Here is a 20162-nt window from a genome sequence, read left to right as displayed (position 1 = left end):
GTGCTACTTGTATTTATTGCCCTATAACTTGCAAAAAAACAAAGAACATGTAAACATTGGGTATTTCTAAAATCAGGACAATATTTAGAAACTATTTAGCATAGGTGTTTTTTGGTGGTTGTAGATATGTAACAGATTTTGGGGGTCAAAGTTAGAAAAATTGGGTTTTTTTTCAATTTTTCCTCATATTTTATAAATTTTTTTATAGTAAATTATAAGATATGATGAAAATAATGGTATCTTTAGAAAGTCCATTTAATGGCGAGAAAAACGGTATATAATATGTGTGGGTACAGTAAATGAGTAAGATGAAAATTACAGCTAAACACAAACACCGCAAAAATGTAAAAATAGCCTTGGTCCCAAACGGACAGAAAATGGAAAAGTGCTGTGGTCATTAAGGGGTTAATAAATGTTTTAACTTTTGACAACTCACTGTTCATTTAATCTACCCAGCTGCCACTAGGATAACCACACCAAATTGTGCTGTGGTGGGTTTGGTGCAAACTAGAGGAATTGGCTTTTGAGTTGTAGAGTCATACCCTCTTCCTCTTGTGGATTTATCCTTTAGTGAGGGCTCATCTGTGTGAGTTAGAACAGAATTACTTTCCAGTACATACCTCTCCTGACGGTATTGGAGCCCAGCTGGATGTAGCAAGGATGTTGCTACTAGTCCTGGAAAGGAGCCAGCCAAGAGGCTCTGAGATCCCAGCATTCTTGACTAGCACATTAGTGCTTTACCATAAGTGAGTGCAATAATACCCGACCCTAATCTCAATTTGAATTGACATATTACACTATGAGGCGCCTCTTCTTTTGTTTCTTTCTATAGGAGACTGAACATAAATTATTAAAGGCTGATGTTCTTGTTTATATAATTTTCAAGCACTCTATTCATATAAAGACTCCTTTATTCTGTAAATGTAATAATTTTCTCCCCTATGTAAATAAAACATACAACTCCTAACACACTGGCATATTAATAAATAACACTGGGGTGCTTTGTTGTTGAATGTTTGTGTAAACTGGTCAGTATAAGGACACATTTGTATATTACTGTGTGGTGTTTAGATTCTATCACATTGATATGAGAGAAACTGAGGTGCACATGTTTAGAGGAACAAAGGACAGCAGGAGAGCACTTTCAATATGGAGATTTTGTAACTGGGATTTAGAAAGTATTATTTACAATGCTATCCTTTTTTGACTCTTCTATTTAGAGAGTTTGTCCTCTTTATGATAATTTTTAAAAGGTTTCCACACAGTGCAAATAAAGTTTATTTTGTGAGTAAATATTTTGTGTTTTGTGATACCTGACTGGCACGGGATACCTTTTTCTACTTTATAAACATTTGATAGGTTTTTCTCCTGTGTGATTCCTTTCATGAGTTTTCAGTCTATCCACTCATGTAAACCCTTTTCCCCACTCTGTACATGTAAAAGGCTTTCCCCCTGCGTGAATCCTTTCATCAGTTTTCAGATTACTTTTATGTGTACTTTTTCCACACTTTTTACACGTGAAAGACTTTTCTCCTGTGTGACTGACTCCTTTCATGAGTTTTCAGACTATTTATTTGTGTAAAACTTTTTCCACACTCTTTACATGTGAAGGGCTTTTCTTCTGTGTGACTTCTTTCATGAGTTTTCAGATGACTTATATGTGCAAAACGTTTTCCACAATTTGCACATGTGAAAGGTTTTTCTCCAGTGTGACTCCTTTCATGCTTTTTCAGATCACCCTTTTGTGTAAAACTTTTTCCACACTCTGTACATGTGAAAGGCTTTTCTCCTGTGTGAATCCTTTCATGAGTTTTTAGACTATTTATTTGTGTAAAACTTTTTCCACACTCTGTACATGTGAAAGGCTTTTCTCCTGTGTGACTCCTTTCATGAGTTTTCAGATGACTTATAAGTGTAAAAAATTTTCCACACTCTGCACACGTGAAAGGCTTTTCTCCTGTGTGACTCCTTTCATGAATTTTCAGACTATCCATTCGTGTAAACCTTTTTCCACACTCTGTACATGTAAAAGGATTTTCCCCTGTGTGAATCCTTTCATGAGTTTTCAGATGACTTATTTGTGTAAAACTTTTTCCACACTCTGTACACGTGAAAGGCTTTTCTCCTGTGTGACTTCTTTCATGAGTTTTCAGATGACTTATTTGTGCAAAACTTTTTCCACACTCTGTACATGTGAAAGGATTTTTCCCTGTGTGACTCTTTTCATGAGTTTTCAGACTACTCATATGTGTAAAACTTTTTCCACACTCTGTACATGTGAAAGGATTTTTCCCTGTGTGACTCTTTTCATGAGTTTTCAGACCATTTATTTGTGTAAAACTTTTTCCACACTCTGTACATGTGAAAGGCTTTTCTCCTGTGTGAATCCTTTCATGAGTTTTCAGACTATTTATTTGTGTAAAACATTTTCCACACTCTGTACATTTGAAAGGCTTTTCCCCTGTGTGAATCCTTTCATGAGTTTTCAGACTATTTATTTGTGTAAAATGTTTTCCACACTTTGTACATGTGAAAGGCTTTTCTCCTGTGTGACTTCTTTCATGAGTTTTCAGACTACTCATATGTGTAAAACTTTTTCTACACACTGTACATGTGAAAGGCTTTTCCCCTGTGTGACTCCTTTCATGAGATTTTAGATTACTCTTGTGTGTAAACATTTTTCCACACTCTGTACATGTGAAAGGTTTTTGTCCTGTGTGAATTATTTCATGAGATTTCAGATCAGACTTAAATCTAAAACCTTTCCCACAATCAGCACATATTAATGGTTTCTCCCCTGTGTGGGTCCTTTCATGAGGTATAAGGCTTGTCCTTGGTATGAAACATTTGCCACACTCTGTACATGTGAAAGGATTTTGTTCTGTGTGGGTATTTTCATGAGATATGAGGTTTCCCTTGGAAGTAAAACATCCCCCACATTCTGTACATGTGTGAGGTTTCCCAACTGTGTAAACTGTGTGGTGTTCAGGGAGATGCAAATTACATGTGAAGCCTTTCTCACATTCTGTACATTTGAATGGTTTCTTATTTGTATGAATCATTTGACTAGACTTAAGGTGTTTCCCTTCTTTTAAATGTTTTGAAAACCCAGTAAATGTGTGTGGTTTATCCTCTGGGATAATCATTTCACTAGATAAGGCATACATATTGTCCTCTTGTTTGATGATTAAATTACTCTCTGTACATAAAGACTGCTGCTCAGTTCCTGCCAATTTAACAAATATCTGCTGTGCGTTCCCCAATGTTGGTGAATTGTCATTGGTGTCTAAGACTTTTGGAGTTTGCGGTATCATTCTGATGCTTCCTGTCATAAAGGAATAAAGAAAATAAAAGTTTATTCTTTATAATGGAATCCATCTTTTTAAAAAAAACATATTTATTTACACTCCATAAAATGTCTTTTGCTTTATGTTAATTTTTAAATTCAAACAACGGAAGATAAATCATGCAAATATTTCTTCATCATAATAAAATAAAACACGGATTACTGATTAAAACAAGTTATAGGTCCCCATTAAAAATGCGTGTGTGGATAATGTTCTTAGCCAGGGAACAAGTACACCTCTATTCCCGTCAAGAGAGGTGGCATCCACCATTCTCTTAACATTGCACAAGCAAATGCACATACAGCCCTGTCCGGCTCATACTAAACAAGTTGGGTAAAAATATGATGGCTTAATCATCACAAACTAATAATTAGTGTGAGATATTTTGAAAGGCTAAGGAGCAATGATCTTATGATGCTTCTTAGCTTGCTGTTGTAGTTGTTTTATTATACTATCTATTTTACTCACCTAACACATATGAGTTCATGCTGATAACAGGCTCCAATGTCTGTGCTCAGGAAGAAGGTTCCCTTATTCACTCCAGTTACATCAATACCTGATATCTCTCAGTGCTCTGAACGTGTCTGTAAAATGTATATTAAATGGTTTAGACAGATAATAATAAATAATGGTTCTGATTAACTGTACATATGGTATAATTAAAGGCACGCATAACAATTCATGTGATACAGATCAACTGATTAGGTTATTACATATGTGCTATTGATTCAGCACAAGTATTTAATACAGTTAGCTCTGTGGGTATTACAGTTGCACCATAAATAAAAAAAAATCTGGAACTTTACAATATAAGCTCAGGAGCAGACAATCTATTTATAAGTGGGACAAACCACAGCCTTATAAATATATTATAATCATTTCTAATATCATTTATATCAGTGTTTGCCAAACCCAGTCCTCAGGACCCTTACTCAGGCCAGACATTCACTATATCTTAACTAGAGCACAGGTGAAACAATCAGCTGATGGGTGAGCGCAGGTTAGTAACCATGGTTACTAATCAGCTGTGCTCTAGTTAAGATATAATGAATATCTGGCCTGAGTAAGGGTCCTGAGGACTGGGATTGGAAAACACTGCTTTATATGAAAGAGCGGCACTTACACATCAACAATATTCCTGAAAAGAAATGTTAAATAAGAGTTGTTAAAGTGTAAGTTAAATCAAATATTGCAGTATTGGTATTGTACGTCCTACTAATCTCACTGTCACACATTTTTATTCACTAAAAATAAAGGGCTAGATTACAATGTTTGTCTCCAATGTGGGGGTAGGATTCTGAATGCATCAACTGCAAGGAGAGGTTCGAAAGGGGTATAAGATCTGCTTTTGAGTGGAAAGGGGAAATTACATTATCACATTATCCCACTTGTTAGAAAATGAAATTTATGCTTACCTAATAAATGTATTTCTTTCTTGACACTGTGAGTCCACAGATCATCTAATTACTATTGGGATATTCACCTCCTGCCCAGCAGGAGGCTGCAAAGAGCACCACAGCAAAGCTGTTAAATATCACCTCCCTTCCCTCCAACTCCAGTCATTTGACCGAAGTAAAGGAGAGAAAGGAAGCAACAAGGTGCAGAGGTGCCTGAGGTTTATAACTTAACAAAAAATACACTGTCATCAAAAATAGGGTGGGCTGTGGACTCACTGTGTCAAGAAAGAAAGAAATTGATCAGGTAAGCATAAATGTCATTTTTTTTCTAATGACACGGTGAGTCCACAGATCATCTAATTACTAATGGGAATCAATACCCAAGCTAGAGGACACAGATGATAAGGGAGGGACAAGACAGGGAACCTAAACAGAAGGCACCACTGCTTGAAGACTCTTTCTCCCAAAGGAAGCCTCAGCCAAGGCAAAAGTATCAAACTTATAGAATTTTGAAAAAGTGTGTAGAGAGGGCCAAGTTGCAGCCTTGCAAATCTGTTCCACGAAGCTTCATTTTTGAATGCCCAGGAAGAGGAAACAGCCCTCGTAGAATGAGCCGTAACCTTCTCAGGAGGTTGCTGTCCAGCAGTTTCAAAGGCGAAGCAAATTATACTCTTCAGCCAAGAAAGAGAAGTAGCCGTAGCTTTCTGCCCTTTACGTTTCCCAGAGAAAACTACAAACAGAGCAGAAGACAGATGAAAATCCTTAGTCACCTGTAAATAGAATTTTAGAGCATGAATCAGGTCTAGGTTGTGTAGAAGACATTCCTTATGAGAAGGAGGATTAGGACATAAAGAAGGAACAACAATCTCCTGATTAATGTTCTGATCAGAAACCACTTTAGGAAGAAAACCTAATTTAGTATGTAAAACAACCTTATCCAAATGAAAAATAATATAGGGAGACTCATGCTGTAAAGCCGAGAGAGTTCTGAGACTCTACAAGCAAAAGAAATAGCAACAAGAAACAAAACCTTCCAAGATAACAACTTAATATCTAAGGAATGCATAGGCTCAAACGGAGCCTGCTGAAGAATCTTAAGAACAAGATTAAGACTCCAGTGAGGAGTAACAGGTTTGGACAGAGGCCTGATTCTGACCAAGGCCTGACAGAACGATTGAACATCTGGTACCTCTGCCAGATGTTTATGTAACAAACTAGACGAGGCAGAAATTTGACCCTTCAAAGAACTTGCTGATAAACCCTTCTCCAAACCTTCTTGGAGAAAAGATAAAATCATAGGAATCCGAACTCTACTCCAAGAGTAGCCTTTGGATTCACACCAATAAATATATTGCCAACTCTTATGGTAAATTTTCCTGGTATCAGGCTTGCAAGCCTGAATCATAGTTTCAATGACCTGATCTGAAAAAACACGTTTAGATAAAATTAAGTGTTCAATCTCCAAGCAGACAGCTTCAGAGAAACTAGATTTGGATAAAGGAAGGGCCTTTGAAGTAGAAGGTCCTTTCTTAGAAGAAGTTTTCAAGGAGGGAGAGATGACATCTCTACTAGGTCTGCATACCAAATTCTGCGAGGCCATGCCATGCCGGAGGAATGAGAATCACCAAAGCCCTCTCATGCTTGATCCGAGCAATGGCCCGAGGAAGGAGAGCGAATGGAGGAAATAGGTATGCAAGATTGAAATTCCAAGGAACTGCCAGAGCATCTATCAGAACCGCTTGAGGGTCCTTGGACCTTGACCCGTACCTCTGGAGCTTGGCATTCTGACAAGATGCCATGAGATCTAGATCTGGCTGTCCCCATTTGAGTATCAAGTTGGAAAACACTTTCGGATGTAGTTTTCATTCCCCCGGGTGAAAGGTCTGTCTGCTCAGAAAATCTGCTTCCCAGTTGTCCACTCTTGGAATGCGGCTCACAGATAGACAGCAGTTGTGGGTCTCTGCCCACTGAATAATCTTGGACACCTTTTTCATGGCCAGAGAACTCTGAGTTCCACCCTGATGGTTGATGTAAGCCGCTGAGGTTTTGTTGTCTGACTGATATCTAATAAACTGGACAGAAGCTAACTGAGGCCAGGCCAGAAGAGCATTGAAGATTGCTCTTAGCTCTAGAATGTTTATAGGAAGAACAGATTCTTCCCGAGACCATGTCCTCTGAGCTCTTAGAAGGCCCCAGTCTGCCCCCCAACCTATCAGGCTGGCGTCTGTAGTCACTAACACCCAGGAAGTTCTGCGAAAAACAAGTTCCCTGGGAGAGATGATCCTGAGACAACCACCAAGGTAGAGAATCTCTTGTCATCTGAGCCAAATGAATTCACGGAGACAGATCCACATAATCTCCATTCTGCTGACTGAGCATGCATAACTGCAGAGGTCTGAGATGGAAATGAGCAAAAGGAATAATATCCATGGTTGCTACCATCAGACCAATTACCTCCATACATTGAGCCACTGATGGCTAAGGAGAGGACTGAAGAGACAGACAAGAATGGAATCTATTATAGTTCCCAAAACCTTCCAACCGTGAGAGTGCAGGAAGGATAAAGGCATCTCCATGTGGAAGCTTGCTAGATAAAAAAAACTGGGCCTAAACCAGAATGTCGTCCAGATAAGGCGCCACTGTAATACCTTGTAACCAGAGCACAGCCAACAGAGATCGCAGAACCTTTGAAAGAAATTCTAGGAGCTGTAGCAAGTCCGAAAGGAAGAGCCACAAACTGGAAGTGTTTGTGGAGAAAGGCAAATTTCAGAAACTTGTGATGATCCCTGTGGATGGGAACATGAAGGTACGCATCCTTTAAATCTACTGTTGTCATAAATTGACCTTTTTTTTTTAAATTTTAACTTTTTTTTTTTTTTTCCCAAAGATTTTTATTAAGGTTCTTAGTCATACATAATAAGAAGAATTACATTGCATGGAACATTACCAAAATAAAGTTACATAAATATGGTCATAATTCTTACTTGAGAGTAGTTACAGTATGGAACCTCATATTTTGTCCCTTAAAAAAAAAAAACAGAAACAAAACACATATATGAAGGGTTTAAGGTTATGAATACTTATACCAAGCAAAGATCAACTTTGCTGACTGATCGAATGGACCTCAAAATGTATTTATGAACAATGAAAAAATCTGTACTATCAGCTAATAAGAGAAATAAGAATAAAAAGAAAGTTGAACATTGCATTACAACGCTGTTTAGGCCACCATCACTCCTCTATTTTAGATACTACATAGCAAAAATATCTATTACAGACATATAAGTTTCTGCTCTGGCTAGTGTGCTTGTTACAAAGCTATGGGTAGATTGGACTCTGCATAAATATAAAATCCAAATATAGGGAGCATCATTAATGGAACTTATTAGCTCAGTTTAGTCTACCAATTAAGTAATGTTAATGCAAGCAGAAGTTATTGAACAGTGCATGTCAATGAAGTTCCCCTAACCAGACATAGTGAAGCATGCATTGTTTGGACAAGGGTATCAAGCTGTACAGACATATATAGTAAAACTACTCTAAACTGGACTAGTAAGAGTACAAAACCCCCTGCTCTATGTAAACATATAAACAGAAACTGCCTTAAGGAAACAGATTAATGTACAATTTACCAATGGTGGAATATTTATGAGCAGTGTTGTCAGGTAGATAATAAATGTATAGAACACATATGAAATAAAACTAGTGCTCTTTGCTTATGGGCAAGTAATAAAGCTGTCTTCAATTAACATTCTAATGTGATCAGACCAAATGAACTAATGCAAAACAACTTTTCTGGCATTAAAGATAACAATACTTCTCTAGGTAGGACAAAGCAAGCTAATTTGTTTATAACAGACATTCAGCTAAAATGCTAAATGAATATAGAAAAGTTCTGAAACTTTGGAGCTTGGACACGTCTGTGAGCTTCAGGCTTCAGACAATCAAGTCGTCATAAGCAGTTTCATAATGGAGAACGGTATATGAAAGAGTCTCCTTAGAATAATTTTGAGGAGCTTTCCGGGGCAAATAAAATTTGCAGACCTACCCCACACCCACTCTCCTCATCTTATGGTCAAATAATGTAATGTGCTGCCCCCCAGAGAGCCGGGGGGAAGCACAAGAGTCACTCACAAATATTCTGTCTCTGGCTGGGAACCGCTCACTCCCGATCAAGTAGCTCAAGTCCGCATCTGCGTGCCACACCACATTAAGCTGGGGTAGAAGGCCATAGCTTCCTCTGTATATGACTTCTGCGAATTCTCTCTGGACTTCCAAAGCATTCAAGCTCTGCTCACAAGGATCGGTCGCATCTTCCGTGGCACGCACCGGGAGCTGAGATGGCCTCGTTGAAGTTTGAGATGGGGCAGGAGCAGAGTCAGCCCAAGACAGTGACTCAGCAGTAGTAGTATGGTGCTGCTGCTCCAAATGTATCTCTGTCTGCATGGGGCATTGCGGGGGCTCTCTTTCCGGCCCGTCTCTCGGCTGATGTTCCCCTGAGTAGGCTCTGATACTCTGAAGTATCTCTGCTTCAAATTTAGTAAATAAGGCCTGCAATTTTAAGGATATGGTGTCCATAATGTGGTTAGAATGTTCCATGTTAGCCATGCGTAGGTCAAAATAAACTGATCCCACAGAAATGAAAGCAGGTGAAAAGAATACAGCTATTATTGCTGTTCCTCCTGTTATTACAGGAAAATGGGGAGGGCGCGATGAAGGCTTAGGCTGTTAGTTAGCCTCCGCTACGCACATCATCTATTAAGGTCTTACAGGCTAAATCTTGTCATAAAAAGTATATCAAATTGCTCCACAATTGTTAAACTTCCCAGAATAAAGTTGTTGTAGTTAGAAAACAGATCCAAGAAGTGGAAAATAGCGGATTCCCCAGCTCCTGTCATTAGCCTTGAAGAAAAGCAGCCATCTTAGCCGCTGTTCAGACACGCCCCCTAATTTAACTTTTTATTAATCAGCAACAGGAATGTTTACATATTATTACAGCATCAAAAAGGAAAAAAGCAAAAACATCTATTACAAATTTTATCTCCAATACACGTCAATTTCTGAGTCATTAACTCAAATAAGTCTTTAAGCTTGACCCAATGACACACATACCTGTTGCTATTTTTTCTATTAAACAAAAACAAAATACCTGCTTAAAACAAATATCACTCCTATTATTGCCTAAATACCAATACGCTGTGTTCTTGACTTTCCCCTCCTTTAAGGTTTGATTCCTGATTCAGAACAGTAAAAGGTGATTACCAGTGTATCTGACTACAGACACAATTGTAGCCATACTTAAACTTATTATTACCCCCCCCCCCCCAAAAAAAAAGGGGGACATCCTCCCATCACTCCTCCTATTCCCCGCCCAGCTCTCCGCTATCATCAAGCCATGCACTAGGAAAGTATCCGGCAAGCACTTGTAATTGGAAATAAGCAGTTTCCTTGAATGGTTTAACTAGAACCTGTTGGGTCGCAACTGAGAGCGATAAAATAAAAACTCTCCAATGTTTAAAGGGACACTGTACCCAAATTTTTTCTTTCATGATTCAGATAGAGCATGAAATTTTAAGCAACTTTCTAATTTACACCTATTATCAAATTTTATTTTTTCTCTTAGCATCTTTATTTGAAATGCAAGAAGTTAAGTTTATATGCCAGCCCATTTTTGAACAACCTGGGTTGTCCTTGCTGATTGGTGGATAAATTCATCAACCAATAAAAAAGTGGTGTCCAGAGTACTGAACCAAAAAACAGCTTAGATGCATTCTTTTTCAAATAAAGATAGCAAGAGAACGTAGAAAAATTGATAATAGGAGTAAATTAGAAAGTTGCTTAAAATTGCATGTTCTATCTGAATCATGAAAGAAAAAATTTGGGTTCAGTGTCCCTTTAAGAAAAAGTGCTAACCGTGCATCAGTTGGGCTTTGTAAATTACATTGTTGAGTATATATTGTGAGACTAACGCATTCTTAAGCTCTTTCAGACTAGGTGCTGTTTAAGCCTTCCATGCTCTCAATATTAAGTTACGTCCAAGAAGTATGATCAAATTAATTTAAAATTTCGCAAAGCTACCTGTGGTTGCACTAAAAAAAATATTTCTATTGGCTGCATGTCATATTCTAATTTAAGGGTTACATTCATCCAATATTTTACCTTGGACCTAAACTAACCAATCTTTGGGCATGCCCAGAAGCAGTGTAAAAGATCTGCCGAAGGTGAACTACATCTGGAGCATACGTTCCTTGTCTTATACCAGCTAGATAACCTCATCTGTCATCCCTGGAGTAAAGGTTGAGTTACCTATAATGGGTAAATATTTAGAGACATGTAGAGAGAACCCTGCAACCACACACATTTTTTGCCACGCTATAATAATATATCTAAAGGTTATAAGTGAAAAAATTGTTGAAGGGAGAGCAGGGAGAGCAGTAATTGCATCTAAACGAAAAGGTGCTGCTAAGGAAGCTTCCTAAACCACCGCGGAGACTTGTTCTGTTAACCAGTCCACTGCAACCTTGACACGGCTGCCAACATAAGCTGGGACACAGAGATACACGCTTTTGCGCCTTTCCAAAGCAATTTAGAACATGCCTTATTATAGTTTTTTATATCCGCTTTGTGAATAGGCAATGGAATATTCTGTATAAGATAAAATAATTTGGGAAGAGGTTATTTTTGTAAGCATAACCCTAGCTGTTAAAGAAATTGGAAGCTTTATCCAGTCTTCCATTTTTTTCCTACAATCTAAAAAGCATTTGCTAAAATTCAAATTGTACCAATCATCCGGATTTGGACTTAGTTTAATGCCTAGATATGTTATCTGCAATGTTTCCCTAAATGGATGTTTGATACCCTGATCTTTTTTATTTAGCCATAAAAGACTTTGACAAATTAATTTTGTATCCTGAGAGAAAACCAAAAGTTTCAATCATATCCAAAACAAGAGATACTCTTTTTTATATTACTCAGACACAAAAGTATGTCATCTGAATATATTAATAACACCAGTTTCTGACCCCCTATCTTTATCCTGTCCAATTGTTGGCGGAGCAAAATTGCCAATGGTTCTAAAGAAATATTAAACAACAATGGAGATAGGGGACAGCCTTGGCGAGTACCCCTTTGCAATACTAAACACTGTGAAATCTCACCATTAATAAGTAACGATGAGATCGGGGCGCAATATATTATACGGATAAATTCATATAAATGTCCACTCAGTCCAAACTGCTCTAAGGAAAAAAATAAATGCTTCCAGGAGATGCGGTCAAACGCAACTGTTAATAAGGCTAAGTCTACCATGTCTCTGTGCCTTGATGTCCTAAATTTATTCCAAAAATTTTTTTAATAATGTCATAATCTTACGTATATTTCTGGCTGGATTCCTCCCAGCCATAAAGCCAGATTGTTTCTCATGAATTATTAGACCTAAATGCGGCTTTTGCTAAAATAGAAGTTAACAGCTTATAGTCCGCATTTAATATGGAGATAGGCCTGTATGTCACAATCGGCCGCTGGGAAGCTCCAGCTGTCCTCTCTGTGTGCTTGATTGACAGGTAGTCTGAGCCGCCCCTTCCTGATGATGTCACTACCAGGCTTTTTATTCTGGGCTTCCTGTTTCCTCAGTGGCTGTTTGTTTCTCTTTGTGGCTCCTGTGAGGACTTCGCTGTGGAATCTCTCTAACTGCCAAACTCTGCAAAGACTGACTATCCTGGGTTAATCCTCTAGCTTCCCGATAACCTGTTGCCGAACATTGCAAGTACTATTTATTCTGTGAATCTCTCAATCTGCATGTTTACCTGTTGCCAAAACTCTGCAAATACTGGTAATTCAGTGTAAACCTTCAAACTGCTTGATATCCTGTTTCCAAACATTGCAAAGACTGTCTATTCTGTGAAACTCTCACACTGCATGTTTACCTGTTGCCAAAACTCTGCAAATACTGGTAATTCAGTGTAAACCTTCAAACTGCTTGATATCCTGTTGCCAAACATTGCAAAGACTGTTTATTCTGTGAAACTCTCAAACTGCATGACAACCTGTTGCCAATCCTTGCAAGTACTGATTAATCTGTATTAACCCTCAAACTACCTGTTATCCTGTTATCTAACTCTGCATGTACTGCCTATTCAGTATAAACCTACAAACTGCCTGATAACCTGTTGCCAAACTCTTCAAGGACTGACTACACAGTATTAACCCTCAAACTGCGTGATAACAAGTTACCTACTCCTGCATTATTAACTGTTTCTTAGTTACCTTCCTCTGTCTGAGTATAAGTGACTATCCCTGCTCTCCTGATTCTGTGGAAGACTTTTCCTGTAAACAGTTCCTTACTCAGTGGTCTATTTGGCTGATATCTTGAATTACTTTGGACTCAGGCTGTAAGGGATACTGTGCCTTTAATTCATTCTACCTGTTAATTGGGTAAATCCCCTTTAAATAGCAAGAACAACTAAGCATCATTGCTTAGTTATTCTAATTCGTTTCTACGAACACCTGAGTGCCAAGCCTCTTTTCCAAGTTCAGTAAGCTGAATCTCTCATCTCTGCATGACTAAGCTGTGTCATTACCAGCTCCACTACAGGACAGGATTCCTCACTTACCCTCCTTCAACTTACTGGAGATTGAGTATTTCGACCTGGCAAGCTGTACTTTACTCCTAATCCTTAAACAGCCAGTATTTACATTTTACTTTGTTTATTGCCTTCCATGCAGTATTGAACTACATTTCCCAGAAGGCCTCTGGACTAAAACCGGAACTTCCTGTTAAAACACAAACCAGTGTCTCACAGCACAGCTCAATACCAGAGTGCTGACAGGTAAAAGGGATAACTCTCTGCTGGGGAATAAGGTATCAAATTGAGACATTAACAACTATCTTTGCCTAATACATTTCTGGGAAACTGAAAGCATTTCAACATCTCTGCTTTATCAATGTATTGAGGAACTGTTTAATAAGACTACTAAGCCTTTATACTTTATAATATTCTGTGATAATCAAACAAATATATCTGCTTATAATTGTTCTCCTCAGTTGTCTTTCACAAAAGGATAGCTAAGTTAAATTACCTTTCATTCCTGATATTTGATACTCTGAATTCCACATCTATTTGCCATTTCTTTTTTCTTTTATAAACTCTATCAGAACCACATTAGTTTTGGTTCTTATGACACAATCATTCTATATTAACTCACTACTGTATCAGATTGCCTTAAAGAAATTGGGTACTCACTACTAGCAGTGATACAAACCTATTATAATATCTGTATTTTGTGTTCCTTTATTGGATATTCCTTACACAGGCTAACCCTGCTCCATATCATGAGTACATTGTTTTTTAGAGGTTGTCGTGGGGTCACGTCCTGGATTAAACTCAGAGTGCAAGGGTGTTGTTTAAGTTCACCCTAGCATTTGGGTCTTCTTCTGGACTTTTCCTAACCTGATACTGTATGAACCTGGCAATTCTGGATCTTTATTTTGACAAGCAGGGGAGACTTCCGGCTTGAGGAATAATACGTTACTTGCTGGGATACCCTGAGAGAGCTAGAGGTTGGTTACCACAGATGAAGATTGCAATAATGGGCTCTAAAGTAAAGAGAAATGGCAGTGGTTCCTAGCGGAGGTTATAAGGCGCTCAGATAACTGGTGAATTAACAGCTCTGAAGTGGTAGCGCGGTCAATCCTATATAGGAACACGGGACATCAACACAGGAATCCTGAGGCGGGTGCAAAAGAGGAGGGATGGGCAAATCCCACGGCCCTGCATATATCTATCTTTGAACTGTCTCCTTACCTGGTGGAAGTAACCCTGAATCAGTGCGGTAACTCGGCTTGTTGGAAAAGAAGGTATGTACCCGGCATCTGCACGCTGGTCCAATCCTGTTAGGTTTTGCAGACACACCTTCCCAAGCTGGTGGCGTTGTTCGGGGAGTTGTGAAGCTGGATAATCTGTATTTTGACCGGTGGTGTGTGTATATTGGTGTCCCGGTATGGGGAATGGCTGACGTTCCCTGATAGCGCTCTCAACATAAGTGGGTCTGAGTCACAAGTGATTCCACACATAAGGCCCTAAGCAGTTACACCTACAGGATTCGGCCCTATCGCACAGAGGAATCAGCCAGCTGTTAAATACACGCCTGTGAGTACCAAGTATGGCAGGTTTTTTCTATATCTGGGTAAGAGGTACTACCAGAGTTGCAGTTTGGACTATAGGAGAAGCAGGAGGGAGTCTGGCAACTACCCTTTTGTACTAGCGGGGTATATTTTGTGGATGCACTTTTCCTTGTCAGTATCACAGCATGGGGGCCGGGTGAAGCTGAATGCTTGTTCGCCTCGTTGGCATTCTTTGAGCACTGACGCTTGGACAGGGACTATAACCAGTGAACATGGACATACCTTCTCGTACTACTTGAGTGGTAATCGTAAGTGATCCTTAAAAAAGACGTTAAGATAGAAACTTTGCTTTAATTCAGTTCTTTTTAGGTCTCTACAGAGGGAAGTATTATATTTTATATCTCAAGTGGGGCATTTACACAATATAGTCCCTGTGGGGTTAGGGCAGGAGTGCCCTGAAGGTGGGACTCATTGTGTTCATTCATAATTGTGCACAAAATTGACAGAATGTGTAATAACTATCATTGGGGTTAATATCGCTAGGTGGTATTTTTTTTCTTTTTTCTTTTCTTGTGAAAGGGTAAAGCTTGTTTTGAATACTGTTTTGCAAATTTATGAAACTAATGTTTTCAAATTAATGCATTTAAATATCTGATCCTAAGTAGTGAGTGTCAGTTAACCCTTAGTGAATTGTTATTATTTAGTTTTTTGATTAGCGTGCAATAAGATCTGAAGAGATATTTGTGTTAAATTAAGGCCTTCTTAAAGTTTACCCTAAACTGATTACTTTAGATCTGTACCAGGTGGTACTATAAAACTAGTTTTGTGCACCTTAAATATGAATTAATCACAGGAAACCACATAGGATTAACAAAATTTGTTTGTCTGTTTTTATGTGCAAGCTATTGTATATTTTCCAGCTGTTTGAATGTAATTAACCTCTACTTAACTTCCTGTGAAGCATGTAAATAGGGTAAATCTCAATGTAAGAGAAGGAAGAGTTTGGCAAGAGGGGGAGGAAGTAGTAAGGAATCAGAAAGGGGAAAGGATGTTAGTGAGTAATTGCTTTTTGATACAAATGTTTCTAAATGTTCCAATTCAGTATCAGGCCCCTAAAGTAGCAAGGCCTAGGTACGTAGTTCATTACTATATTTAAGTTTGCAAAGTAACTAGTGGTTTTCTGAATTAAGAAGTTCAGACTTTAAGTGAGGGCCTGCTATCTTTAATCTTAAAAGAGAAAGGGAAAGAAAAGGAAAGAAGGGGTCGAATGTAGGGTAGTATTAGGTAAGAACCGCAGTGTCAGAGACTTTTGCAGGCATCTATTTTCCTTAAACACGTTACACAGGGTCCAATCCAGATCCATTTTTTGTATTTTCACGTAAAATATTTCACCTTAGTTGATATTTTGGGCTGAGCGCAGCCCGTATTCACTTTTTTTTTTTTAACACGTATGTAGATTTGTGCATGTATACATATAACTATAGTTATTTGCTTTTAGGGGACTATCGATACACTTTAAAGACACTAGATAATTCCCTACACACTATAAGTCACAACCTCACTGTAGTGAATGGACAGATTTATTTCTTATCAGAAAGGTTCTTCACCTAATATGCCGCCAAAACAAAAAGACAAGCGAGGCAATACTAAAAACATAGACGGGTCCCTTGATACTTCACAAGAGTGCAGAGCAGCCAATTTTTGTGTTAATGATATGTCAGAATTCGCTGTGGAAGTGGCCAAAATGATGGCACCTCACCTGGATGTAATTAAGCACGAAATAAAAGCAGAGATATCTAATCTGACGGATGAGATTAGACAATTTACAGCTAGAATGGAGGAGGTGGGAAACAAGAGTGTCTGACGTGGAGGACAAATTAAATAGCTATGGCTCAGCTACAATCTGCTCAGGGTAAGGCCATTTCCCAGCTATAAGCTTGGATAGAGGACCTTGAAGACAGGTCAAGATGTAATAATTTGAGGGGTTATTAGCCCTTCCTGAAACAGCTGATTTCCAAGACTTGTTACTTTTTGCTTCTGTCACTTTACCTCAGCGCTTTTGATCCCCCCTCCCCCTATACCCTTCCTGATCGAGAGAGCCCGTAGAATTGACGCACTTAGAGAAAATAACACTATGTCAAAACCAAGACCCATTATCTTTAAATTTATGAATTATCAAGATAAGGTGTTATATTTGAAGCATTATAGGAAAACTGAATCCCCTTTATATTGATACACATAAAATTTTGATTTTCCAAGACTTTTCCTCCGAGACTGTGGCTAAAAGAAAAATAATGTCTCCCTTTTTTTTGCAAAGTTTCTGAAAGCAGAATGCAGTGTTAGACTGGGTTTATCCTGCCAAACTTTTAGTTGTTAAGGCAGGTATCGCCTATACATTAAATAATAGCAACGAAGTGACAGCCTTGTGTAAAGAGATGGGCATCCCCATGAGTATATATATACATACAGTAGGAAAGTTGTATTGGGACATTGTCTCTAAGTTTAAGAATGGAGTATATTGTTTTTTTAGGTTTTGGATTTTTTTTATATGTACAGGAATGTGAGGCTTGTGTTTTTGGGGTTTATTTCCCCCCCCCCCCTCCTCCCCTTCTCCCACCTTTTTATTTTTATATACTGTACAGAATAGGATTGTTAGATTTTGTATTACGTACGGCCTATGTCAGCTACTTTTAAATTGACCTACTGGAATGTAGGGGGCATAACCTCCCCAATAAAAAGGAAAGCAATAATTAAGCATCTAGCGAAAATGAAACCAGACATTGCTTTTGTACAGGAGACTCACTTAAAAGCGGTTGAAATTCCGAAACTTCAGACCAACTGGGTGGGTGAGGTTGTTGCTGCCCCCTATAATGCACGTAAGAAAGGAGTGGCAATCCTTTTTAATAAAAACCTATAATATAAAATAGAATCTTCTGTTATAGATCTGGAAGGGCAATAAAATAGATAAAGAATTCTGGGATAAGATGGTGTTATATCTATACAAATTTACAGGCCAAAATCTTATAGTTGCAGGAGATTTTAACTTAATAGCGGACCCTATCCTGGATAGAGCTAATAAAGTCCCTACGGTCACACGTGATAGGAAAACTCATATTTTGCAGAAATTATGTTCTCAACTGGGCTTAATAGATATTTAGCGCTCACAAAATCCTTATTTGAGATCCTATACGTGTCTCTCAAAGGGGTCAACAATCTTTGTCCAGATTAGATTTTTTTCTGATTGCAGAGCCCTTGATTGGTCTAGAGTGGAAAACAGACATTGGAGTTATAATGATTTTGGATCACGCAGTGATTACATTAACACTTAACCCAGTTCGGACGAATATGTCTGCTAATCAGACTATTTTTTTTCCCAAAAATACTTATGATAATATTAAATTTCATAACTGTGTTGGGCAATCAATGAGAGAATATGATAGCTATAATAGTGTTTATAAAGACAGACCTGAAAGTGTATTGGAAGCAGCGACAGCTGTGTTAAGAGGCAAGATCAAGGCATATATGTGCAACCTTAAAGAAGAAGAATCAGACAACAGGAATCTCAGATGTCTAATTAAGTAAAGAACGCATATAGAGCATATTTGGGTGAGAGGGTCTATGGTTAACTGGCGGAAATACATAAGTGCTAAGTCGGCACGTGATGTACTTATTAAACAAAAGACCACATTAGTGGTACAAAGACAAAAAGCTCTCTATGGGCGGCTTTGCTGGGCAAATCTGCCAAATTTTTTGGCTAGACTGACTAAAGCTACTAATAGAAATAGCATAACAGCTATTAGAACCAGTACTGAAAGATTCACTAATAATGCGGATATTACTAAAGTCTTCTATGACTATTTTACAGAATTATATAGAGCAGAGGAACATGAAGTAGATAAGATGAAAATCTTTTGGAATAAAATTCTGGTCCCTAAAATCTCTACCGAAATTTTGTCAGAGATCAATGTTCCTATAACGGAAGAGGAGACTCTTGCGGCAATTATGACAGCCAAAACTAACAAGGCTTGCAGGTCCAGACTGTCTTCCTATCAAATTTTATAGGATCCTTCAGCAGCAAATTGTCCCATCGCTGGTTAAAAATTATTTAACTTTTATTTCATTAAGAACAATAAATGTTCCCCATATTTTTGCTGCTGCTGTAATATCCTTAAGACCCAAATAAATTGACCCTCTTGAACTAAAGGAAGAATGGCATGAATAAACTTCCATTTTGTAGGACGGTACACTGAGGAGATCCAAGATTGGTCAGAAGTTCCCTCTGTCGTTGGCAACCACAAACAGATTGGAGTAAATCCCAGACCCTGCTCCTGAACTGGAACAGGACCTATCACCCCTCATTTCGGATAGATCCTGAACACAACGTAAGAACACCTATCTTTTTATCTGGTCAACAGGATAATCTTAAGAGGAGAATCAGCCCCTGGGGGGAAAAGTCTTGCATTCTCGTTTGTATCCCTGGACATGATGTCCATCACACAAGGATCCTGAAAATCCCAAACCCAAGCCTGAGCGAAAAAGGAAAATCTGCCCCCCACAAGAACTGGTCCCGGATCGGGGACAGACCCTTCATGCTGACTTTGGATCATTAGTGGCTTCTTGATTGCTTTCCCTTATTCCAAGATTGGTTGGTCTCTAGGAAGGCTTGACTGTTCCTGTTTGTAGAGGGAGAGGAAGGTTTACCCTTGAAGGTTTTGAAAAGAACAAAAATTACTCTAATGTCGCTTCTGCTCATTTCTCTTATCCTGAGGGAGGAAATGTCCTTTTCCTCCTGTAATTTCAGAAATAATCTCAGCCAAAGCTGGGCCAAACAAGGTCTTACCCTTGTAAGGAATAGCCAAAAGCTTAGACTTAGACGACACATCTGCAGACCAAGATTTCAACCATAAGGCACTGCGAGCCAAAATGGAAAAAACTAGAAATCTTTGCTCCCAATTTGATAACCTGAGGGAAGCATCAGAAAAAAAAAGACTTGGCCAATTTAAGAGCCTTGATCCTGTACTGGATCTCTTCAAGGGAAATGTCTGTTTGAATGGAATCAGACAACGCATCAAACCAGTATGCCGCCGCACTAGAAATGGTAGCAATACACACCGCAGGTTGCCATTGTAAACCCTGGTGAACATACATTTTCTTAAGAAAACCCTCCAGTTTCTTATCCATATGATCCTTAAAATAACAGCTATGCTCTATAGGAATTGTAGTTCTCTTTAGCTAAAATGGAAATTGCCCCTTCCACCTTGGGGACTGTCTGAGAAGACTCCTTGATAGAGTCAT

General features: G+C 38.5%; 1 protein-coding gene across 2 annotated transcripts in view; it reads right to left on the bottom strand.

The window, feature by feature from the left end:
- Positions 1-237: 237 nt before the first annotated feature.
- LOC128660012 (oocyte zinc finger protein XlCOF6-like) overlaps positions 238-20162 on the bottom strand; it is a 60703-nt gene continuing 40778 nt past the window's right edge. For both annotated transcript variants that reach the window (XM_053713614.1, XM_053713613.1), the window contains 2 exons: positions 3816-3931; positions 238-3325 (listed from right to left, as the gene is read on the bottom strand). In XM_053713614.1, coding sequence (XP_053569589.1) covers positions 1512-3325; positions 3816-3834 — 1833 coding nt within the window. In that variant the 5' untranslated portion in view covers positions 3835-3931 and the 3' untranslated portion in view covers positions 238-1511. The remainder of the gene's footprint in view (positions 3326-3815; positions 3932-20162) is intronic.

Source organism: Bombina bombina, chromosome 5 (genome assembly GCF_027579735.1).
Source record: "Bombina bombina isolate aBomBom1 chromosome 5, aBomBom1.pri, whole genome shotgun sequence".
NCBI classification, from domain to species: domain Eukaryota; kingdom Metazoa; phylum Chordata; class Amphibia; order Anura; family Bombinatoridae; genus Bombina; species Bombina bombina.
Note: the sequence above shows the minus strand (reverse complement) of the source record. Positions and strands in the feature narration are given on the sequence as shown.